The 26,712-nt window shown below is 36.9% G+C and overlaps 1 protein-coding gene across 5 annotated transcripts in view; it reads right to left on the bottom strand.

The window, feature by feature from the left end:
• RTTN (rotatin) overlaps positions 1-26,712 on the bottom strand; it is a 149,650-nt gene that overhangs the window by 89,787 nt on the left and 33,151 nt on the right. For all 5 annotated transcript variants that reach the window (XM_014839620.3, XM_070512873.1, XM_014839622.3 and 2 more), the window contains 11 exons: positions 20,677-20,802; positions 20,034-20,150; positions 18,903-19,042; positions 15,883-16,054; positions 14,164-14,263; positions 11,642-11,730; positions 11,140-11,257; positions 6,689-6,785; positions 5,995-6,063; positions 1,768-1,956; positions 889-1,128 (listed from right to left, as the gene is read on the bottom strand). In XM_014839620.3, coding sequence (XP_014695106.2) covers positions 889-1,128; positions 1,768-1,956; positions 5,995-6,063; positions 6,689-6,785; positions 11,140-11,257; positions 11,642-11,730; positions 14,164-14,263; positions 15,883-16,054; positions 18,903-19,042; positions 20,034-20,150; positions 20,677-20,802 — 1,457 coding nt within the window. The remainder of the gene's footprint in view (positions 1-888; positions 1,129-1,767; positions 1,957-5,994; positions 6,064-6,688; positions 6,786-11,139; positions 11,258-11,641; positions 11,731-14,163; positions 14,264-15,882; positions 16,055-18,902; positions 19,043-20,033; positions 20,151-20,676; positions 20,803-26,712) is intronic.

The following is a 26,712-nucleotide window of genomic DNA, read 5'->3' as shown; positions in this document are numbered from 1 at the left end:
TCATGTAATTTATTTAATTGTAAGTTTTATGTAATTTAATTTTTAAGAATGGCTGTGTTTAACAACTAACTTACAGAAATTCTGAAAATTTACCCATCAGCTCTCTCACAAGGCAGTCCTGGCTGGCTCCAGCACACCACCAGAAAAGCTGAATTAGTAACCTGAACTGTGAGAACTACACTAAACAAAGGAGTTCACATTTTGGAAACTCAACCTCACGTTTCGAAAATTGCACACTTTGTTTAATAGATAGTCATACATTTTATACTAAAGTCCCATGAAGACTGAAGTACTGAACCACTGGCAACGGCTGCTTACCGGTCTTATTTGTTTCAAACATAGCCATCTGCTACCACTTCAAGTGTTAAATTACAAGCTAGAGCCTTCCCAATAACTACTAAAGGACATCCGCATGGCAACCGACTTCATGAAACCCAGAGGAAAAAGAAAATGAGATAATTCACTTAAGAACAAAACAAAAGCAAAACAAAACAAAACAGCCCAGTGCAGGCGCATCAAACCTATTACTCAGTCCACGGAGGTCTCAGCTCACGTAGAACATGGACGGGAAGAAACGGTCAGTTTGCTCACCCAAGTCTTATCCTAATCATCTACTTTTGTGAGGTAACAAAACTTTCTACGGTAAGATATAAAAAAATTATATTTATTAATAATTCTAAAATGCAATAATTAAGTTAAATTTTTCCTCTTTTGCTGTTACTAGTTATTCATTACAGATAAAAATTCTGGATTTTTTCTTTCTAAAAAAACATTTCTCTCCTGATAGCAACAATAAGATCCATGCTCTTATTTTCAAAGGTGCGGAGATGAACCCAAATACAATCCAATCCAGGGCTCAGACACGGGAAGCCTTCAGTTTACACCGACCTGTGCAGGGCTGTGTGCCAAGCCAAGGACTTCAAGGTGACCCCACACGGGCCAGCGCCACCCTTTAGAGACAATCTGTCATTCAGAAGATAAAAACTCATCCTCGTGACAGCAGCCCTCACTTCCCTGTGGGCTGCAGCCTGAACAATGGAATGGAGACAGTCCTTCAGTCCACTAGCTGTGTGTGTCATCTTCAGAGCAAGGGTGTCCTCAGAGGATAACTGTAACGTATCTAAACATCTAAACAAGAAGAGAAGATGGAAGAACAAGATAAAGCTATTTAAATAAAAGCTCACATTTGTTCTTATCACAAACCCTCTCCTAAAATTTGCTCTTTGTTTTCTTTTAATTAAAGGTTGACACAGCCAAAAGAAAATCTGGAGTATATCTGTCAATATTAGGGTTTTACACTAGCATTTCAGTGTTTATATTGACATTTTCCTGCTTACAGAAATATAAAGTAATCTTCATTCAAACAAGAAAGTGCTGACAGATTAAAATAGTAAGACTTTCAAAAGTCGTGATAATGCACTTGATTATCAGTAATGACAACAACATCCACACATACACTTACTGAGCTTCACTCCAATCTGGAGCACTCGTCCTAGTGATTTACATCTACTAACTAACCAAACTTTACATAATCTGTCAAAAAGCACAGAGCACAATGCTTTTTAATTTAAATTTCCTGGTGTGACAGTTTTTAAAAAGTAAAGACACATGCAATCTTTAAAACAAAGTAAAAATTATAACTTTCAATGAAAAAGCAGAATCGGATGATAATGAAAAAGCTACTTGAGCTAAAGGAGAAATAAAACCTAACTAATTAATTATAATCAGTTAAATGTGAATGCTTTTCAACTAAATGTAACAGCTTACTCTTGGATTTTAGTTTCAGAGCTCATTTCCTTCAATAGATTATCACTCCCATGATACCAGGACAGGTTCCAAGCTATCCGCAGCATATCTGAGACCGGCTTCAAGGCCAAACAGTCAGCAGATAACGGCAACACTATGGAGTAAGGACTCACAGCATGGTGTCCAAGGACATGCACTGGTAGATGATACCTAAAGAAAACGTATACAAATAATAACACATTTTTAAATTCTTAAATTTAAAACAATGAGCCACAAACGAGAGATAGTTCTATGCCTCCCATTCCACAATAACAAAGATCTCTCTCATAGCCCCGATTTTAAACATTTATCATGGTTTATATATTATTCCAATTATTCTTTTGTCATCCTCTAAACTCCCAAAACACTTTATTAAACTCTTTCCTGCAGACTTATCACACTCCATGCTGTATTAGAGCTGTTTACAGAGATGAAGTCTCTACAACGAACCACACACAAAAGGTGTTCAACTAAAACTCGAATGCCCACTTTACGCCAGAGACTGTATATTACCTATCACTCACTCACAGTTACAAGGCATGGCACTATGATAACTTACTTTACAGATGATCAAAATGAATCTTAAGGAGGCGAAACGAATTGCCTATATTCACAGGGGTCACTAAGTGACAGAATCACAACTTACTACTTTCACTGGAGAATACAGTTGCATCATCAATAAACTCAATCACTGTGTCACTAAGAGAGCCCAGAAATATTTTTAGATCTACGAACAGATTCAATTGCAGTATCTCTTAAACCGAAGCTAATTTAACAGTGTTTAATAGGACAACCATGCCTCGGATGTTCAAATGTTAAAGAATAATTTTGCTAATAAAACATATCCCATACCCCTAAAAGTCATGTATTTGTGACTAATATTAGATCAGTAGAATTGGGTGAGATTTCTAAGGGGAACTTTAGTGTGCTTTTTCATGTCACGTCTCTCAATAAAAGAGGCCAAGATAGAGTTCTATACACAAATCAAGCTGAATAATTTAAGTAAAGATAATACTTTTTAAAAATTGGAATTTTCCTCAAAAGTAACCAGGGCTCCTTAGAGAAATGGCTAATGCTAGGTCCAAGACAGGGAAATCAAAGGTGAACCTTGGACATGGAACCTCTGCTTGTGTCAAGAAAGTACTAAGACTCCTGGAGCCACATCAAAAGGACACAGAAGCCTACTTGAAAGGACCTGCACAAAATGAAAAGTAAGGTAAGGCTATCAATCAATCAACAGTGAATTCTTCAGTGTCATGAACATGAACAAATAAACTGCAAATTAAGCCAAAAGAACATGGAAGGAAGAAAATAAAAAGCAAAGGGTAATACATCACAACTAGTTTGAGGAACCACTACATATCCACCAGACGAGAAACAGTTTTTAAAATAACAACATTATTATGAGTAAAGCAGTAAGAAAACCTTTTCTTCTTTCTCTATGGACAAATGTGAGCTTGAGCTGACTCACTGGCTCTTCTCCTCAGGACAACCAAATAGATACAGAATGTCAACAATTTCACTAAGCTGCTTTGCTTATGGTGAAAATGATCCCTGCATCTGGACTGGGAGGTTTGGGAATAAACTGTAAATGCATAACGGGAAGTTACAGCTCTGAGAATCTGAGTGTTGTGGCTCTTCTAAGTGACATGCCTTCAGGGGGCCTGGACACTAGGTCTATGGCACACTTATGAGAGACTGTATTTTCTACTAGGACATGGGGCTCCTAAGCTAAGATAGCTTCCAGCACCCACATGAGTAACCTCATTCCAAGCATGGCCTCCTGTAGTCATGTGAGTTTTATTATCTAGCCAAACCTAAAGACCATGAAGAGAGAGTGATATCTACAAGCAAGGAATTTCACTCCTAAGAATAGATCCAAGAGGAACTCTGGCACACATATAACAGAAAACACACAATAATGTTTATAGGTGTGTATGGAGGAACAAAAACCCAAATGAAGCCAAATACCCTTTGACAGTAGAATGAATAAATTGTGATATAGTCTAACAATAGAATATTATACAGCAGTGAAAATGATTATACTATTTGTAATAATATCTACCAAGCTATGAAATGTTATTTTTAATCATAGTTTTATTAAGATATAATTTACTTACCTTAAAAATACAGAGATTTTAAGTGAACAGCCTGATAAATTTTTATATATGTATTCATTTGTGTAACCACCACCCAGAATAAAATACAGAACATTTCCATCCCCTTTGAAAGTTTCTCTGTTCCCTTTTCTTGTCAATTACTCTCCTTGCTCTCCTCCAAGAGGTAACTACCATTCTGACTCTCTCACCATAGATCAGTTTCATCTGTTGATGAACTTTAAATAAATGGAATCTATAATATATACTCTTTTCTGTCTCATTTCACTCAACATTATGTCTATGAGATTCATGCTACTGTATGAAGACTAGTTTTTAAATGTTGTGTAGTGTTTCACTATATGAATATTGCATAGTTCATGTACCAGTTCTCCCTGTTGTTAGACATTTGGGATGTTTCTAGTTTTTGGCCACTATAAATAAAACTGTTATGAATATTCTTATGCACAAAAAAAAAAAAAAGAAAGAAAAGAGTGGGTGATGCAAATACCAAGGGCTGGTGAGAGTGTGGAGCAGCTGGTACTCTTACAGTGCTGCTGGGAATGTAATCTAGGACAACCACTCTGGAGTACTGTGTGGCAGCATCTACCAAAGCTAAACATATAAATACCCTCTGACCCATATGTGTTCAAGAATGTTCTTAGCAGTCATTTATTCAGAATAGACTCAAACAGGAAACAAACCAAGTGTCCATCAATGATGGCATGGTAAATACACTGCTGTACATTCTTACACAGAATAGTACACAGCATTGAAAGTGAACCAACGACTGCTTCACGCAATGACATGGATGAATCTCCAAGTTGAGCAAAAGAAGCCACATACAAGAATATACTCTATTGAGGCTGGCCCTGTGGCCGAGTGGTTAAGTTCATGAGCTCTGCTTCAGTGGCACAGGGTTTCACTGGTTTGGATCCTGTGCATGGACATGGCACCGTTCATGAAGCCATGGTGAGGCAGCATCTCACATAGCACAATCAGAAGGACCTACAACTAGAATATACAACTAGGTACTGGGGGCTATAGGGAGAAGAAGATGAAGAAAAAAAAAAGAAGACTGGCAACAAAAAACACTCTATAAAGTTCAAAAAACAGCAGAAATAATGTATAGTAACAGAAATTAAAATAGAATTACCTTTGTGGGGTGGTAGAAGGTAGTGAGGAAGCATAAAAGGGGTTTCTGGCATGCTAGTAATATTCCGTATCTTTCTTTTTCGGGGGGGGCGGAGAAGATTCACCCTGAGCTAACATCCGTGCCAGTCTTCCTCTATCTTGTCTGTGGGATGCCTCCACAGCATGGCTCATTAGTGGAATAGGTCTGCACCCAGGATCTGAACCTCCAAACCTGGGTAACTGAAGTGGAGTGTGCAGAACTTTAACCATTCGGCCATAGGGTCAGCCTAATTTTCTGTATGATAATCTGCATGCTAGTTACATGGGTGTGGTTATGTGGAAAAAATCATTCACCGTACTCCTATGATTTGTATACTTCATGTATGTAAACAGACATGAAAAACAAATGCAATTCATGACCTTGACTGGATCCTGCATTTTGAAAAATATCCACAAAAGATATTTTGGGTATAACTGAAGAAATCAAATCATGTTACAGAATTATTTTTAATTTTCTTATATCTGATCATGCACGGTTATGTAGGAGAATGTCCTTAATTTAGGAAGTATATGCTGGAATAATTAGGAGGGAAGCAAAATTATGTCTGAAATTTATTTTCAAATGGGTCAGGGGAAAAATTACATATAAATATAAATAAATAAATAAAGAGAGAGAGAAAGAGAAAGCAGATAGACTCCTGCATTACCAATTGCTGAATCTAGGCTGAAAGGTGTGCGGGTGTTCACTGTACAGTTCCTTCAACTTTGTTGTAGACTTGAACAGTATCAGACGAAAGACTTGGTGATGGGGAGACCAAGTTACCGAACTCTCCAAAGCACCACTGAGGAGGAGACCTCAAAACACTGCAAGTCATGTGACTCAAGCGCTAGGAGAAAACTGTGACCAATTATAGATTTTGATTTCTCTTTCCTTAACAATATTTTACCTTCAAAAAAATCAACAAAATAAATCCTTTACCTTCTAAAAACTGAAACAGGCAAACTGAAGACTGATGGTGAAGAAGGTTTATTGGAGGCATTAACAGACCTATGCATGAGAGAAAAACAAAAGGAAAGAAACAACTGAGTAGAACACAGTTTTGTCTAACAAATACAACTGGCTTCACTTCCTTGACTGAGACCCACATCAAGAGTTGCCATTGCTGCTGTCATTTTCCACAGTTTTAACATGTTTGCTACTACCCGGATTTGCTCATGAAGAGTAAATTATGCTTTTCTTTAGGAAGTCCACGTAATTAATGCAGGCCCTGTACTGGCAGGTGGCTCTGTGTTCCCCTCCCACTGATCCTGCTCAGAGTGAGTGTTAATCAGGTATTGTCATCCTAAACATCTTTCTAAGAGTTTTTTTCTTAATAAAATATTAAAGAAAAAACAGAAAATTGAGAGTGTACTAAAAAATGTATTAAAGCCAAAAATTACTCAGTAATTTTTAAATTTTCTACTTAGTAATGTTCAAAAATAAAAGTTTGGGTGACTTTTTGAGTCAACAGCCTTTTCAATATTGCATACTCAAATCTAAAATCATCCTCAGTATCTTCCACAGAAAGCACAAGCTTCCAAGTCAGGAATTTCCAGGCATTGCTGTAAGGCCACATCAGAAACCTTAGATAAATAATTAAGAGTAAAAAGCTTTTAAAATTCTTATAGCTCACCACATATCCATTCTTGATACTTCATCAAATAATAGAAGACAAAATAATGCTCCGACTTCAGTCACTACTGTACAATCTTCATGAAATATCAAGGAAACTAAGAAATAAAAAGAAGCGTAACTTTATGAAATATTTTTACCTCTAGAAAAAATGAACTTCAAATTTAAAATAACTCAAAGAGAAGAGATGCCATTCTCAGAGAAATGCAACATTAACCCAGATAAATTGACATCATTAAAACAGTGGCTCTCAGGGGCTGGCCCTGTGGCCGAGTGGTTGGGTTCACATGCTCCACTTCAGCAGCCCAGGGTTTCGCCAGCTCGGATCCTGGGAATGGACGTGGCACCGCTCGTCAAGCCAGGTCCCATATAGCACAACCAGAGGCACTCACAACTAGAATACACACCATGTACTAGGGGGCTTTGGGGAGAAGAAAAAAAAGAAGATTGGCAATACATGTTAGCTCAGGTGCCAATCAAACAAACAAACAAACCAACAAACAAAATGGCTCTCAAACTTTCAAGTGTGCATGAATCATCTGGAAGGCTTGTTACTACACAGAGTTCCTAATTGGGTAGGTTTAGGGTAAAGCACACACAGCCCAGAGATATAGACACTGCTGGTCCAGGAATATCTGCAGATCCATCGCTAGATACTGTCTAGTTTTACTTAATCAAAGAAGCAAACTGATCCAGCTTCTAAGAAGGTTTTGCCAAGTCATTTAACTTGAGCTAACGTTTGCCCACTGAAAGATCTCTTTATTTCACAATTTCTGCCCTTTCCTATAAACATACAAGCACAGAACTTGGATTTGATTTTAAAACATTGTGTTTGTGCTACTGTTATATTTGGGTTTGTGTGTCTGGGTTATTACAACAACATAATAGAAAAGGAAAGTGCTCTGAACTAATAGACACAATGCTAACTCTAGCATCTACCATTTAGCTTAGAGGCCTGGCCAAATCCCTTAACATTAATGAACCTCAGTTTTCACCTCTGTCATGCTCCCAATGCTACAATTTCTCAGTGCTTGAAACCTATGAAATTCTACCCAAACAGGTATGATGTTTGTACCAATCATGCAGGAATAACAACGTAATACAGAGTCGGTAAATCCAGGGAAGCAGCAACAAGAAATTAGTTTTGAAAGATATCTTTCCTAATTATAAGAAAAGGAAAACATCATTATATAAATGGCATGATTAAAAATAGTTAGGAACTAAAGAATAAAGAAACAGAGATACATGGAAGAATTTAACCTATGATAGACATATCACATCAGTGAAGACAGAATGAGCCATAATATTTCCGAATACGTAAGAAATTATTTCCTACAATATGCAAAAAAATAGATTTAGATCTATATCTTACGTTATAAACCAAAATTAATTCTAGATAGATTAAAGATCTAAATTTTTACAAACAACACTACAAACACATCAGGAGAAAGCACAGGAGCATATTTGGAATTCGGAATCGGGGGATGCCCTCCTTTTAGAGCAGGATGAAAATCCCAGTTGCTATGACAGAAAGGCTTTATATATTTCCATAAAATATTTAAGGTTAAAGATATTATAAAATGAACACATTAAAAAGGACAGAAAGGTTGGAAGAAAACCTTAATGTAAAATCAAGCATAAGGTTTATATTTTTGCTATACAAAGAAATTCCACAAGTCACTTATTAAATACAAGACAGAAATTAAATACAATAGAAAAATAGGCAATTCACAGGATAAGAAACGTGAATATATAATACATGAAAAGATAATCAACTGCACTAAAAATTAAAGAAATAAAAAATAAAAATGAGACTATTTTCACTCATAAGATTAAAGAAATTTTAAAAACAAGACAGATTCAGTGTTAGCAAAGTTGTGAGGAAAACATGCAATTTTAAACACCATTGGTAGGAATGATTTGGACGGGACCCTAACCATATCTTATAAAATCTCTTTGGCCCAGCAATTTCAATTATAGTGTGTGCGCAAGACGATCATACAACATGATTATTGTCATAGTTAAAAATCTGGGACAAACATTTGTATTAAAACGGCAAACTGAAATTCTGAAACACTATGCAGTAGTTTTTTGCTTTCGTGTTTTTAAGAAGGTAGACTTCTATGTAATAACATAGAAAGATATTCAAGATATATTTTCAGTGGAAAAAAAGGAAGGAACACAACACTGAAGTATGTAGCATAAAAATACAGTAAGTGTGTATAGAAAAGATCGTTCCAGATGATACATGCCAGATAATACCTAGCAAATTCCTCTTCGGGGAAATTGAGAAAGAAGAGAAAACTTCAAAAAACTTTTGTAATTTTTCTTTGTACAGTTTCACATTGTTTGAATTTTTACTATAAGGATATATAAGTTCTGTAATTATTTAAAACAAAAACATCAACAAAAGTAAGGAAGTTTGGGCTCTTCTCTTGCCTCCTCCATTATCTGGTTATGACCTGGCCAAGTTGCTAAATCTCTCTAGACCTGAATTTCCTCACTATAAGATGGTATAATAAATGATTTCTAAGTTAATCTCTAACCCTAAAATATGGGGTAGGATTCTGTCATGACATAAAGTTTATAATTCAAAGCAGCGTGTCTCAAAGATTATTTAATTATTGTATCCCTCAATCTAATCTCCATGCTGTGGACAGAATAATCTTCCTAAAACACAGAGTCCTCTGTTTACCAGCCTTAACTGGCTTCTCACTATGGTTTACTATGACTTACCAGGCCCTGCATGAACTTCCCCTTCCTGCCTCATCCCATCATTTTCCCTCACCCCAGACCCCCGCCTGCTCCAAATCCAGCCATCCCTAACCAATGGCCGTCTCTAACACACCACTCTCTCCCTCACACACAAAACCACGGCTCCATCTACCTGGAAATCAACCCTCTCTATTGGAACTCCTATTCACCTCTGAAATTCCAGTTTAGATGCCACATTCCCTGGAATCATTCTCTGATGTTTTCCCACCAATCAATCTACTCACGAGCACCTCCTCTGGCACCAAGAATTTCATTATTATAGGCATCATTATGCTATATTATGCATTTACTTGTCAAAATCTCCAACTGTATTCTAAGCTCTGTGAGGGTCATTTCCCAAGTTCATCAATATACTCCAAGGTCCTAGCACTGTACCTAGCACATAGTACGTCCTCAACAAATGTCTGCTGAGGAATGACTTTTCCTGGTTGAGTGCCTGGTTAAAAAACTAATTTTGTCCTAAAACTAAATCCATCAGTGAGAGATATTGTAATTCATTTTCAGGCTCACTGAAGTAACTTTCACAAATATCAATGAGATAGAAAAATTATTAAATACCAAAGGGTACAGATTATGTTTCCTTAAAGTGCCTCTGAATCCAGTAGGTACTCACAATTTGTTGACTCCTTGAATAATTTAAATCAAAATTATAAAATAAAAGGTAAAGTAGGCACTAAATTCTACTGAATGAGGTTAACAGGAAGATAATTATTAGCAGGATTAAAGAAAACTAGAGATCCATAACTGCTACTCTTCCAGATCAATCTATAAAAACATAAAATTTTACACGCTGTTCAAAATGTTATGAGCCTGAACACACTGAGTCTGTTTAGAATCTTAAACAGTGTCCTATTCACTTGGCAAGCAGAAGCCATTAGAAGAGAAAAAAACAAGATAAAATGACTAAATTCTAATCTATATTCTAATAATATTCTGAATATAAATATTATTTGTCTCCTATCTGCCTGATAATTGAAAAGCTTAAGCATATTGCGACATTTGATCAAGATGTCTCCTGTAGAATATTTAAAAGCAGTGGCCTAAACTTCTAGGAAATAAAATACCACAAAAGCTTACCAAGCTCTCTATTGAGAATAATCAACAAAGAAGATAAAATCAGATGGAATTTTTCCATCCAACCACATTACTAAATTACAACCAGATTAAAATGGTTTAAAAAATCACACCTTATAAATGTAATAAATGAATGCTTAGAGTCATTCAGGATAGTCTACTTCCCACTCCTCAGACTTGATCTATACTCCTAATACTAGTCTGATGACATAATCAGATACCACACCAAAGGCTGGGGACGTAAAGGCACAAGTCTAAGAAGAATGAGAAAACAGATACTGGAAAGAAGGCGGCCACGCCCACAGCTGCAGCTTCCTGTCTTTACAGGTAACAGCTAACTATCTGAGCACCTAACTAGACCTCCAGTAAGGTGCAAAGAACAATCAGAGGCTGAAGCTCTAAGGCCTACTCAGTAACAGGACTGGAAATTTCCACCAAAGTGTTAAACATTTTCCATTGTGATGAGTGTTTTTAGTGGTATACTCACGAATAAAACTTTGTTATTCTGTTAGTAAAATGCAAAGTTAATATTACCTACAGTTAAAGAATAAATATTTAAAGCTTAAGATTGATCTCATTATTAGCAGAATTTACTCTATTCACCTCTGAATAACAGGGTCAGGAGAGAAGACTGCTGTGAGAGGGCCACACGCATGACTGGGTCGGCAGAAAGAACTTTCCTCAAGAGCGTGAGGCTCGGCTGTATCAAACATTCCACAACCTGGCCAGGAGGGAGAAAACACAGTTATTTTATTTTCATCAATTCTAAGGTGAGATAAACTATACTGTAATATTGTCTTATTCTAAGTTTTATGCTTTTTCATCAAAATTGTGTGAAACTAAAGCGTAAATAAATATTAAGAATTAGTTTCCACTGAAAATAAGATTTGTATGTACTTCTGCTTACACATTTTATAGAAATTTTAAGATAAGTTTTCCTTTATAGAGACCTCACTTTTAGAAATAAAGAAATGAACAAGGCAGTGGGTGTTAACTCAGGATGGAAACGTCAAGTACTTATCCAAATTCAGCTGAATTCAATTTGAGATCTAATTAATAGAAACACCAATCTGTAAAAGTATGTCTAGATACACATTAGTCTTACCTCACCATCCTGACCCACACACTCATTTAAATACTCAATTATCTTGTCAATTAAGCATAACTTTTTCACCACAGCATGCATTTTAATATCTGTAGACCAAAAAAAAAGTTACTAAACGTTAAAGAACATTTTCTGTAGTTTTAAAAATACAGAACAGACCTCCACACAACTTTCAAACTGTTAAAAATAGTTACACCTGATGTTGGAAATTAGAAGATGATACTTCAAAATTTTTACTTTATACACATTGGAACAATTTCAAAACTTTTAAGTAATAAGCACATCTTCCGTAATGTAAAAAACAAAAACTATTTAAAAAGAGTAATTAAATGAACTAGTTCATACTCTGACAAGTACTAGAATTTTAAGTATACAAATGAATCCTTTCACTTGTACATGGAAAATTATTTTCTTTATATTGTTTCATTGACAACTCTTCTCTTTTCCAAATCCATCACCTCGATATTTAGAATTCTCCACAAGCTAATGTGTAAATATGGCCTGCAACATGATCATTTTTCTACTAATAAAAGATCTAATCTCAAGATGTTAATAGCAAACATAAAGGGAAAATGATTGTAGTACTCTATACATTTTTCAAGAATATGAACTCTTTTTTAATAAGCATATACACGTGTGTGTGTGTGTGTGTCTATACACTGTTATGGCCTGAATGCTTGTGCCCCTCAAAAATTCATATGTTGAAATCCTAACCCCCACGGTGATGGTATGTGAAGCTGGGACCTTTGGGAGGTAATTAGGTCATGAGGGTGGAGCCCTCACGAATGGGATCAGTGCCCTCATAAAAGAGACCCCACCCCACAGAACCCCCTCGCCCTCTTTCTGCCATGTGAGGACACAGAGAGAAGATGGCCATCTATGATCCAAGAAGGGGGCCCTCACCAGACACCAAATCTGCGGGTGCCTTCATCTTAGAATTTCAGCCTTCAGAACTGTGAGAAATAAATTTCTGTTGTTTATAAGCCACCCAATCTAAGATATTCTATGAAAACAGCCCAAACAGACTAAGACACACACATATATATATACTAGAAATATTACTAGAGCCAAAAACTCTAGTTGCTTATAGATTAGCTACAAGTATTTCACAACCTGCAGACAAATTTTCCTAATTTGTTCTCCTATATTCTCATTGAGAAAAAAAACACAAATATACATATTAATATTGAATTAGTCACTATCACTGTCATTACCTTTAGCTCTCACTTAAAAAGAAAGTAGTTTCTACTACCCTCCAATATAGGGCATATCAAAATTATAAGTTATATTTGTGAAATGTTAACAATGCTGGAAAAATACTCTAAAAGTTTCTTTTTAATCTTTTTAGACAAGGTTCTCCACATTTTCAGAGCCTTATTTTCTGTAGCGTGTATTATTGTTATTAAAACCACAAATATGTTGAATACGCTTTTTCAAATTACCCTCTAATCTAAGTTTCCACTAACATCAGAATAGGAATATTCACCATGCACCATCTTCCAAGTTAGAAAAAACATTTTCATGTAAGTGCAAAGTTATTTCTCTCAAATATTAAAGACAAATTACACACATCGTATACATGGCAAAATTTAAAACTAGCCCAAAGAACGGAAGGCTATGGAATAACAACATTACAAACAAAGCTAACAGTAAATTTTACTAGTTATTTTTAAAAATAAACCTTTAAAGAAAATACATAAAGTGCATTATTTTTTATTTTTATCTATCAAGAAAGTACTATTTGATTGATTTCTCTAAGCAAGATGGAAAAAACTGAAAACATCATGTACTAGGTAAACTGAGGAAGGAACATGCAATTTACCATTAGAATTACATCACTATTTCAGAAGAAAGATAATTTTATCAAATGACATTCTATAGGCCAAATAATGATAATCTAGACCAGGGGTCAGCAAACTTTTTCTGTAAAGAAATAGATAATAAATATGTTATGCTTTGCTGGCCACATATGGTCTTTGTCGAATATTCTTTGTTTTGGTTCTTTTTTAACAACTCTTTAAAAATGTAAAAACCATTGTGACAACATGGATGGACCTTGAGGGTATTACGCTAAGTGAAATAAGTCAGAGGGAGAAAGTCAGATACTGTATGATGTCACTCATAAATAGAAGATAAAAACAACAACAAACAAACACAGAGAAACAGAGATTGGAGTGGTGGTTACCATAGGGAAAGCAGGAAGGAAGGAAGGCGAAAGGGGTGATGAGGCACATACGTGTGGGGATGGACTGTAATTAGTCTTTGGGTGAACACGATGTAATCTACACAGAAATCAAAATATAATGATGTACACCTGAAATTTACATAATGTTATAAACCAATGTGACCACAGCAAAAAAAAAAAAAGTAGAAACCATTCTTAACTCGAAGGCTGTAAAAGAGCAGGCCACAGGCCTGATCTAGCCCACAAACCAGTTTGCCAACCTCTGACATGACTACACACGGCAATGTAAAATTCCACCGTCAGCAGTACGGTGATCATTTTCTCTAAAGGATTTTACCTTGCATCATCACAGCTAACTGCTCTGCAGCCGACTTTCTCAAAACAAGATCAATATCATCTGAGATAAAGATTTCATATACCTTTTCAACAGTCTCCACCTGGAAACCAAAAAAAGAAAAAAATTTTTTTCATCTACTTCCAATTCTCCAATAAAAGTTTATAGTGCATACCATAACAACAAAAGCTCAAAAACTCAACTTACTTCAGTAACTGGTATATTTACACGTAAATTTGCAACAATGATGTAGTAGGTCAGCGAGGAACTTAGAGATCTAAAACAAGAGCCATCGTGTCAAATAAGCCTCTCTTCTCAATGTATACTTTTGCTAGGAAGTCATTCATAACCCATTAGCCACCTTAAGAATTTCACAGAAAACATCCAACTCACATAACATCTCTGCAGGTAGACCCAGGCTCACCTGAGAAGAGCTAACCCCAGACATGTGACTCAGGATTTCTCGGTGGCTCCCAGAAGCCACCAACTCAAATTCCCTTGGCCTCTCCCCTTCCTCCCTCTCAGAGACCACAAAGCAGACAGCTCTCTGGGACTTGCTGTCCAGCACTCCAACAACGCCACCCCCAACACCAGTCCCTGACTCTCACTTCATGCCAGGACAGCCTGAGGTGGCAAACACAATAGGAAAAGGGGAGAGGAAAAGAACAGAGACAACACTCTTCTTTCTCCCTCCCACTGCTATCTGCTAACCTAACATGGACTCACACAAGACAGTTCTAGAATTCCCACTCCCTGCCCTCCTCCATAGCACACACAGGGCACAGAAGTGACTACCACTGGCTTAGTACTCAGGAAATCCCCAAGGGACCTGGTGTGTGGCTGGCAGAACATTTGCCAATCCTCCTGCCAGGGCTGTCACATGGCCCCAAACACTTAGGTTAGAAGAACACCGAATGTGTCTTCCCATTTAAAACATTCCACTGCACTACATGTGCCTCTACGGTACTACCACAGGCTTTAGGGGCTGCTCTACACTTAAATACAAACTGATAGACTGCACGCCCGAAGTCACAGGAGCAGCTATACAACACAAGGGTGAACCAGTGGGGATAACAGACGGCTTTCTTTATCTAACCCTGCATCAGTCCAGGACGATTTGGGTGCAGTCCCGGATAAAGACAAGGAAATGGATGCTACACCTCTGAAGGTATGTAAGGAGCCAAAGACTTACAGAAGACGAAATCTCAGAACCACTGTAACATTGAAGAGAAACTGCCTTTTCCTCCTATATTTTTTTCCTCTTGTAATGAAGAGGCTGAAAACTTTTGTCATAGGAGCTTTCTATTTTTTGCTATTATAGGCAATTTCCAACATAAGACCAAGAATTCTCAATACTTTTTATGTCAATGATATCTGTTTTTAAGAATCATCACAGAATTTCTTTCCACTAGATTAGCCTTATGTTGTATTTAAGATACAATTCAAATTAATTTGCAATTCCAGGATATATACTAAAATAAAAAGGACATAATGCCTCGCATATAGCAGGCACTCAAGAAATATCTGTTCAATAAATAAATGCATCCAGAAGCCAGATAAAGCCAGACCACAATTTTAAACTAGCCTTGAATAACCACACTTGAAGGCACCACTTCTCTCTCTCTCTGGTGCATAGTACAAACCGAAGAATGTAACGTAAGATACGGGACATACAAATGTATCAAGTAACCACATAGTAATAAACTCGAAAGTTATAGTCACCTTAATAATCAGTTCTCTTCTGTCATCCAGTTTGAGTTCAATAGGTTTTTTCACAACAAACAAGTTAGTAACTCTGGAGAGAACTCTGGCATCTATTGAAGGGCGCTTTCTGTCAGCCCCTTCTTCCTTTGTAAGATGACATGCTAAAAGCTTTAACGCTAGCGAACGCACCCTGAAGAAACAAAGCATTTAAGTCAACATTCTGTAACATATAAATATCTATAAATTATAAAGGCCCATAGTTAAAAAAATTATTATACATCAAGACAATAATGAGCCATGCTTACACTGACATTACTAATAATGACATTTTACTTTTTCTACTAAAATATTTATTGTATAACCATAACTACACTTTCAATTTTATATTTATAAATAAACATCAGAAAAAAATAATCAATAATTACAGGTGAAGAGAGAGACTCACTGAAACCATCAACTTCACAGTCAGTATCAGTGTGAACTTCACTGTCCATATCACAGTCAACTTTAATAAGTTAATCTGCAAATTAAATCCGTAACTCCTGACTCCAAGTCTAGTGATCTGTCTCAACCATAAAAATTAACACAGACCTATGAACAGAGTCCAAACATTAGAGTGAACCTCCAGGAGAGTAATCACACTAATAACTAAAGTGTGATATCACGACACATATGAAAATCTTCTTACATTTAGGGGTCAAAGAGATTCTCCTCGAATATGAAAATGTAAATACTTCTGTTTCCCATCAAATTCTATTTTATCTGGAACAGATTAGAATTAAGGTCAGCTAAGTGTGGAGGTGGGAAATTTCAAGAAAACATGAAATAACACACTCCATTAGACAATGAGATGGCAAAACAGAAAATCCATCCAGTGGACGAAGAGCACTGAGCCGGGAGACAACGAGACAACCATTTATCTATCACTCCTGTGAGAGGCTCTTGAACTACATGGAAATTGGGCACATTTTAAGCAATAATCCAAGCTCCAGGTTTTAAGTACTACTTCTAAGACAACAATTAAAATCTGCATACTCAGGGAGGCCTCCCTACCACAGTCAAGGCTGGGTCACCCTGCTGTGTCCTGTCACTCTGAAGTCCCCCTATCATAACAGTGACCTCGCTTTATTACAACTAATAATAAAGTATAATTGGCAAGGTCTCTCTCCCCAATTGCATGCCCAATTCTGCCCTGTCTCTGCTGTGTGCTGCTGTGTTCCCACAGTCGACCACCATTCCTATGCACACAGGTGACACTCGATAAATGCTTGCCAAATCTAACGGAAAGCAGGAATTTACTGTGATATTATTAATACATATCATCTTTGTAGGACTAACATTTACTCCAAGATGGTATGAAAAGTCAGGCAAACTTTCTCCCTCTCTCATTTGCTGTTACCTCATGAATGCTTAGAACAACTAGACTCTTCGTAATACTTTTCCTTTGTTCCTTTCATTCCCAGCCAGTGCTATCTGTACTACAATCTGGGGTTGTCAGTTTAGGGACAGTCACAACCGCCAGAAAGAGGCTAGAGTGGCATATGTAAAACATATATTTATGCAACTCCTCCTCTGGTATATAAGTTTAGCGTTTTTTTAGGTTTAGTGTGGGGCACAAGAATCCGGTTATTCCTCTACATTTATTTCTTTCTACAAATACATTTTGAGCATATTTATGTCCAAGGTACTTTATGAAGTTCCGAGGATATAAAGATTAGCCAATGGACAGAGTTCCTGCCTAAAGGAGTTTATGGTCTGGTGGCATGGGGTAGAATTAATCAAATAATGAAAACAAATATGTAATTCAAATTGTTTTAAGTTCTGTTTAATAGAGAATTACCTTACCCAAAGAGAGGTCTGGCCTTGCCCTCGGCTCCTGGGAGAGGATCTCCAAGCCATTGGAATGTCCTGCCTGATAAGAGTGTCTTTGTTTACCTGGAGACCTTGGGGCCCCAAAGGTGAATGGGAAATAAACTTCTATTGTATTAAATCACCAAATTTGGGGGTAGAGAGTACTACACTAGCACTTTAATAAAGACGCTGCCCAGGGTCCATGGAACACATGTGGAAGCCAATCCCTGAGGAGCACAAACACCAACTCCGTGTGCCCCACTGCTTTCGCTTCACTCATAACTTTACTCTCTACTCTATAGACATATTTTCACAATCTCTTCTTTGGTTTTCCTCCTTCCATTCTCTTAATGTTTTAGTTTATTTCCACCTGCTTCCTTATTTTTCAGTCTTATCATCTGTTTATAAATAAGCCACTGTATTATCCTGATGTAAATATGAGAAAAACAAAATTATCCATTGTTTGCTCCTCCTAGCCTTTTCAACCAACTCTCCCTCTTCGTCACTGCTCATCCATCTTGACCCTAAGCCTTCTTTCTCTTCTCAACGAGGAAAAATCTAACCAGTGTTACCTAAAGAGCAACAAAGATTCATGTTGCACTGACAGAGAAGGAAGGAAGACAACGTATTTCTCTTTCTTCTCTTTTAGTTAAAATGATACTTATACCACTGGTGGAGGAAAGAGCTCTTCATCAGTTTCCAAAATAAGAGGACAAGCCACACAAGATTAAATATCTGCATACTGTGGTATATGAGGTAACTGGTCCACTACACTTTCATGAAAATCTTAATTTTCGGAACAAATGTTTAGAAAAGGATCACTCAAGGAGGCTAACAATTTCTAAAGAGAGAAGACATCGAGAATGCTCCAGAATGTTTGCAATCTGTTTATCTCCATGGCTCTCCAACCTGCCCAGAGCACTGCTGAACAGCACTGAGTGCAGCAGTACCATAAGCCAGACATCTGACAACCAGGCTGGAAAAGAGATGAAAGGTCTCAGGAAAGCATCCAGGGGACCTTGTATCCGTTTAGTTTCACACATTAGTTCCCTCTCCTCGTCTAATAGTGAAGAATCACTTTCTTGTACCTTCTTCAGTTCTATACAGTTTCAGATTGATATAATTACTATACATTCTTAGAAGGTTCCCATTAATCTTCTACATTCAAAAGACTCTGCTGTACTTACGATGGCTTTTTCACTAGCAGGAGTCGCAGCACGGACTTCAGTCGGACAGTACAGGGGAGAATCCCTTCACCTGCCTCGGAACCGGCTTGGCTTAGAAGAAGAATGCTGTTACCCAGAGCATCTTCTGTATCAGCATAGCCCTAACAGATTTCACAGAAAGAGAAATTATTGTTTGATTTTATACATATTGCTTAACTTTTTAACTTGAAAATAAGAATGGTATTGGCCTATCAAGCAACTCATAAATTTCCTCCAGTTCAGTTGAATAGTCGCTTTTCAAAATAACTTACATGAAGTAGGCAGCCTACATAAAACTGTACTCAAGCCACAAGTAGAGGGGCCCACAACTAAAATATACAACTATGTACTAGGGGGATTTGGGGAGAAAAAGCAGAAAAAAAATATTTTTAAAAAATTGTACTTAAACTTCAGGAAAATATGCCAACCCTCTTGATACTTGCTAGTTTTTCTGTTTTCCAAGGTTGTAGTAGTGGCACTTCCCAGATCTTCAGACCTGTCCCCACAGAACAAAGACGGAGGGCTACAGACACGTCTGTGTGGAACAGAACTGTGTGAGCTTCCAGGCCTGAGGCCTGGGCTCCCTCTCCTACGAGGACTGTTCCCATGAGAACGTTTCCCATCTCCTCTTTCTCATCTAAGGGAGGTAGGGACCTGAACATCCCTCACTCCTTTAATGCCCAGAAGGACCGCTAAAACAGCTTTCTTTCCAAGAGTTTGTTAATTAAAGTATCACTATAATCACATGTATACATGGATAGAATTTATGAGGCAAGTTTAGTTATGTAATGTCTGCTTAAAAAGCACTGTTAGCTTTGCCTACAAGCCTTCATATAAGGTTGAGTTCTGTTTTTCACAGTCAATGCTAAATGCCTGCACTTCAGCTCTTAGCCTCCCACCCAGATACAGAAAGTGTACACAGACAGATTAGCTCTCCTGGTTTAACCTTCTGCCAGGAACAAGACAGCCACCCACTTCCTGTTCACCTATCCACGGTGCCTGCACGACTTCTCTTCATTTCTCTCACACGACAGTTCCGCTGTTTGCCTGCATTTAAATCAATCACTCTCACCAAAGATAAATGGTACAGTAACGGGGAACTGCACAGGGTACCTGTAGGACTGGAATGACAGGACAGAGAGACTCAATGAACTTGTTCCAGGTCAGCGCTGTCATCATCAGTCGTCCCTGCAGCAGATAAACCAGAATGGCCTTGGCAGCAGCATTCACCTGCACAACAACACAGATAAAATCATCCCACCAAGTGAGGGGTCCAACAAGGCCATCTTACACACCTGTAACACGTATAAAACCTGGAAAAGAATTACTTCTCTTCCTTCAAATGTTCACATTTCCGTAGCATCATCTTACATTCTGTTCTCAACCAGTCTTCCTCTCTTAATAATTTCCTTCTTTTTTACCTTGAAGGTATATTTTTCCATTGAATAAAAATTTCCATTAATGAAATAACCTGCTTACTATAACTACTGTAGAGTTCTCCAATCTTAGATGAAAAACGTAAGTAAACAGTTTCATCTGAATTCTTTGAGAACAAGTATATCCTGTATTTTGATTCTCATATTTTATTTAACATTTCTTTTTAAGTAAACAACACCTCAACTGAACCCATACACCAAAAACAAGTTTCTTTTCAGTTTCTCATCATACTTTCTGGTTATCCTAGAATATTAACTTGATTTAGATGAGTATCTAAAGAATTACAGTAGTAATTGCACTTACTTCTAACATGCCATACCTCATTTTTGGGCTCTTGCATGCCAAATGCAGAGATTTCATAGAGAACTTTTGGGTGAAGTAGAAAATGAATTCCATTACAAAGTGAAGACACAGGTTTAGTGACATTATGGACACCTAAACATTCCTATAAAAGAAGACAAAAAGTTTTTAAAAGTTAGTGACACTGATTTTTCCAAAGGATTCCTCTTTCTTCTGTTTATAATTCATATCTAATCGTAGTTTTCACTTCACTGAAAATTTTCTTTTACCTACCTGGAAGAGGATGAAAAAAGATTCTCTTGCCTAACAGTTTTTGAGTCTGCATAAAACATGTTTTATGTTACTTTCTGCCAACAAGCAGAGTCTTGATAAATTAAATAACCAAACTGCTGAGACAATCATAATAGCTTAAAGTCATTCATAATGATAGACACAAAGGAAATAAACTTCCTAATAAACATACCCTAAGGTGTTTGCATTTTGCTTACCGAGATTTGAGAAAGAAAATAAACTTCAAATGAAAACAGACTTAAAGTTACGAGGAGAAGGAAAGGACAACATATATGTAGGATGTTATCATCATTACACCTACACACGTGAACACAAGTAACGACTGTACCATCTCTTAGACTAATTATCACAAATTCTTTTCTCAGTTTGAGCTACAGAATAATATTTTATTAGAGACTGCTTGAGATGAGAGGGGAAAAAAGCTACCTAAAATATTACTAAGATTTAAATATAATATAAAAGGTAAAAATAAAATCAATACTGATTTACAGAAATGTGATTTTTTTCACCTTGCAAATTACTTCTTCCTAACCACTACCAACAATTCAGAGGTCAAAGTTACACACATACACACACACTTATATACAAACACATTTACCTTTTTGCTTTTTAAATTTTAACTTGATGCCACAGACAACTTATATACTCAAACTTTTTTTTTTTAAGATTTTATTTTTCCTTTTTCTCCCCAAAGCCCCCCAGTACATAGTTGTATATTCTTCGTTGTGGGTCCTTCTAGTTGTGGCATGTGGGACGCTGCCTCAGCGTGGTTTGATAAGCAGTGCCATGTCCGCGCCCAGGATTCGAACCGACGAAACAGTGGGCCGCCTGCAGCGGAGCACGAGAACTTAACCACTGGGTCACGGGGCCAGCACCCATACTCAAACTTTTTGAAAGAGCTTAAGCTTCAGCCTATGGTTTTAAAAAAGCTCTGTTACTCACTTCCTTAAAACACTTAAACTCTCTTAGCTTTAGTTTGTTCATCCATAAAATGGAAACAATACCTAATCCTTAATGAAACAGCTTTCTTTTCCCATCACTAAATATATCAACCTTCTTACAACAGAAAAACATGCCATGAATACTATCAAAGACCAACCCCTCCCCGCTACGCTACATTCTATCTCCTCCTACCATCAAGATTTAGTTCCTGCAACTGTCTTCTTTTTCTGCAGCAGCTCTAATTCCTTGTTCTTCACAGCATTACTCCAATCACCACTAGACATACTCTCAGGTGCCCCTGTTGCTAGTAACCCATTTTCCAACTCTCCTTCCCAGCACAAGTCCTCCAGAGTTTCTGTCCTCAGTCTCCACGTGTCCACTTCCCAGCCTCTCCTCCAGCCACAACAGCAGGCCATCGGTTCCTATCACCCCACAGAAGCTTCCTCTCAAACTCTGCGACACCAAACCCAATGGGTGCAGCTCTGTTGTCATCTGACTCTGCCCAGGACACCATACTTCCCTCTCACCTCAGACACTTCTCTCCACTGCTGGTTCCTTCTGTGCTCAACTTCCACCTGGACAGACCCTAGATGGCCTTCTCTTCTCCACTCTCTCACTAAATGAGCCTACTCAGCCTTACGGCTTTAAATACCGTCTCTATGCTGATGACTGAAAATTTTATATCTAGTCAGGGCTCCACACTCCAGTGGTAGTGTGGTGCAATGCTTAAGAATAATGGCTTTGGAGTCAAACTACCTGGATTCAAAGCCCAGCTTTACTACTTCTAGTTGAATGACCTTAGACCTTGGACAAATATTTGCAAAAAAGATAGAACCTACCTAATAGAGCTGTTATGAGGATCAAATGAAATAATACACTTATAAAAGTACGTGGTACATAGATGTATATAAATGTTAGTTGCTATCACTATTATTACCATCATCATTATTATTATCATTATCATTGTTATATTCAACTGTCTACTTAACATCTCCACTGAGACGTAAAAAGGCAACTCAAATTTAACAGGCTTAAAACATAATTCTGTCCAAACCACAACCCCATACTTGGGACAACACCATCAATCCAACAACTAAATCCCAAACCCCAGAATTCACCCTTGATCACTCTCTATCTCTTACTGCCATTATCAGCACACCAATCAGCTCTACGTCCATAACACATCCTAAATTCAGTTCCTTCACTCCATTTCCACCATATCATCACATCTCCACAGGGCTATTACAGTGGAATTGGTCTTCTTGCTTCCTCTCTTGACTCCTGACAATCTATTCCCCACACAATAGGAAGAGTGATCTTTTTAGAAAGGTAATCAGATCAAATCATCCTCCTGCTTAAAATCATTTATAGCTTCTCACTGTACTTAGAATAAAATTCAAAGCTTTTTAATGATTGGCATTAACTGGCCCCCTGCCTACTTCTCCATCCTTGTCTGGCACCATTTTTCTATTCTTTCATTGTGCTCCAACCACTCTGGCCTTCCTTCTGTTGACCAGAAACATGCAAAGGGTATTGTTACCTCAAGGACTTTTCACCCGCTGTTTCCTCTCCTAGCAGCTCTCTCTCCCATCCTCCCTACCCAGCCTACCTAAATGTGAGCTCACATCCCAGAGTCACTCTCCATTCCTTATCCCTCTTTTATTTTCTTTACAACATTACATATATACCTTTTACTTATTTATATACTTATTATTATATATACTTGTTATCTCTCTCTTCCATGTATAAAGTAAGCTCTATGACCATAAGTATCTTTTCTGTATTTTTTACCACTATATCCCTGAAGCCCAGTCTATCGTAAGTGTCTAGTAAACATTGTTGAATGAACGTATAAATGTCATATGTAAATAACACAGGAGTGGTTGCCAATAATCCCTAAATAAAAACTACTTTACCTCTTTTTCATCCCTTCTTCAAAGTAAGTCTTACAATAAAAAGCTGAGTTGTCTATTAAGAAAAAGTAATCTATGCATCAGTAGCACACTCCTAAATTTAGGTCATGTAGAGAATGCAGCAATGCCTTGGGGATTTTCCAAAAGACACTGCAACAATATCATATGAGAAATAAAGCCATTAGAAGTAAAAAGCCTATACAAATTCTTATATCTAAACCCAAATTCTACATGCTTACCATACCAGGAGCTAGCTACAAGAAATTTTGTCAACTGGAACTTTTAACTTAAAGATTATTATAACTTCATGAAACTAAATATGTATTGAGTTTAAAACACTTTCCTGTACTACACAAATGAGTATCTTTTGTGAGAAAAGAAAAATCACAATCATATTTTGCCAGAATAGTGTCAACTAATATAAATTCCCAAATAGCTGAGAAGAAAATAAGACATTAAATGAATGTTCATATTCTTTTATTTTTTCCTTTCTCTTTATCAACTAATATGATAAGCTAAATTTGATATTTAAATATTGAGCATACAAACACCCTTCAACTTAAATTTAGATTATTCCAACAAAATGGGTACTACTTGGTTATAAAAATTATGCTACAATTTAGAATTTCAAAATCACTAATGGGTTCAGTGCATTTTTTAAAATAACGAGTTCCAGACTGACAGATATATGTCTGCATTTCTGATTTCCCTTTTTCTATCATTCCTCCAATAAATTAACACCCAGATAATTCCTACGTGAAATTCATCATGTAACAAAATGATCACACACACTGATAACTCAATTTACACCAAATCTTTTCCTATCAGTAGAATTTTCTATTTTCCAAGAATTATTTAAGATCTACTTCAAGGATCTGAACATTGAATCTAATTCCACCGTCCTGAATTTCTGAGTGTAGGAACTATCTCACATGAGGGAATCTCAGTTTCTTGACCTCCTCATCTCAATGACACTCACTACCCTCTGTCTCAGGAAGACTTAACTTGGTTTTCATTTATTTCACCTCTAAAATCGTACATACAGGTTTCTAACCTTCTTGCTCAACACTACTTCCCAATATACTACTTCTTTGGCCTCCAGTCAGCAACTCCTTCCACGTCCTTCCCTCTAGCCTTTAACTCCTTTGATTCTACAGTCTATCACTTCAATTACTCGGCTCACTTGCACAAAGGCCTCCTTCCCACCATCAAGGAAAAACCCCAACCCTTGACGTATCCAAATGTTTATATTCCCCAAAACCACAAACAGCTAGTCAGAGATAATCACACAAAGGAGATGAGTTTCAGTATTAAGATTATGGACACAATCAACTGGTTCTCGACGCAGCTCAAAAATCCTACTATTTGAGCTTATCAAACATCTACTCATGTCAATCATTTCAAACACACTGAACATCCCACTTACTCACTTTCAATCTCAAAGAAACACAAAGTCAATAGTAGAAGGAAGTTCCTTCTACTTCCTACTACACCTAAGCCTAATTAGCCATCAATATTCTAGATCCCACCACCTTCAACTTTCAAAGGCACTAGCTTCTTTCAAATAGCCACTTGCCACCCTCTATCTTCCTTTCCCTCTCTATTGGTTCATTTGATGAGTATTTCAACTTACTCCAATGAAAATATACTATTCTGCCAAAGATGACCTCACAATCAAAAATCACATCACCTGCTGAAATCAACACCTGAGGAGATTCAATAACCATAACAAATGGGAGAATTCTATATAATAGAATAATCTAAATAAGATTATAAAATAAGTGTGTTTAATTTCAAAGATGCAAAAGAAGAAATTAATGAAAGACTACTTTGAAAAAAAGAATATATGAGTTAAAAAAGAAGTAAAGAGAAAGTCTAGAAATGAAAAATGGAATAATTGAAATTTAAAATTGATGAATAAATTACAAGCAATCATGATGAGATTAGGATGGCTATTATCAAAAAAACAGAAAATAATGATTGTTGTCAAGCATGCAGAGAAAGTGGAACCCTTGTGCACTGCTGGTATAAATGTAAAACGGTGCAGCCACTATGGAAAACAGTATGGCACTTCCTCAAAAAATTAAACATAGAGCTACCAAATGATCCAGCAACTCCACTTCCTGAATATATACTCAAAAGAATTAAAAAGCAGAAACTCAAACAGATATTTGTATACTCACGTTCACAGAAGCATTGTTCACAAAAGACAAAAGATGGAAACAACTCACATGTCCATCAACAGATGAATGGATAAACAAAATGTGGTATAGACACACAATAGAATATTATTCAGCCTTAAAAAGGGATGCAATTCTGATATATGCTATAACATGGATGAACTCTGAAGATGTAATGCTAAGTGAAATAAACCAGACACAAAAAGACAAATAGTATACGACTGCACTTATTTGAGGTACCTAGAATAGTCAAATTCAGATAGAAAGTAGAATAGTGATTGCCAGGACCTGGAGGGAGAGGGAATAGACAGTTATTGTTCAATGGGTACAGAATTCAATTTGGGAAGATGAAGAAGTGCTGGAGGTGGATAATGAAGGCCGCACAACAATGTGAACATACTTAATGCCACTGAACTGTACAGTTAAAAATGGTTAAAATGGCAAATTTAATGATACGTATATTTTGCCAGATTTTTTAAAAAGCAAATTAGACACAGGTGAGGAAAGCATAACTGTCCTGAATGACAGCACTGAGGAATTCCATCCAATCAAAACAAAGATATGGAAAATACGAAAGAGGGCTTAAAAGACATAAAGAGCAAAATAAGAAGGTCTAACATAGATCTAATGGGAGTGCCACTTGGAGAAAATAGCAAGAATAAGAGAAATAACAATTGAGAATGATCCAGAAATTGAGGCAGACACGAATCTTCAGATTGAAGAGTGCTA

Source organism: Equus asinus, chromosome 7, assembly GCF_041296235.1.
Source record: "Equus asinus isolate D_3611 breed Donkey chromosome 7, EquAss-T2T_v2, whole genome shotgun sequence".
NCBI lineage: Eukaryota > Metazoa > Chordata > Mammalia > Perissodactyla > Equidae > Equus > Equus asinus.
Note: the sequence above shows the minus strand (reverse complement) of the source record. Positions and strands in the feature narration are given on the sequence as shown.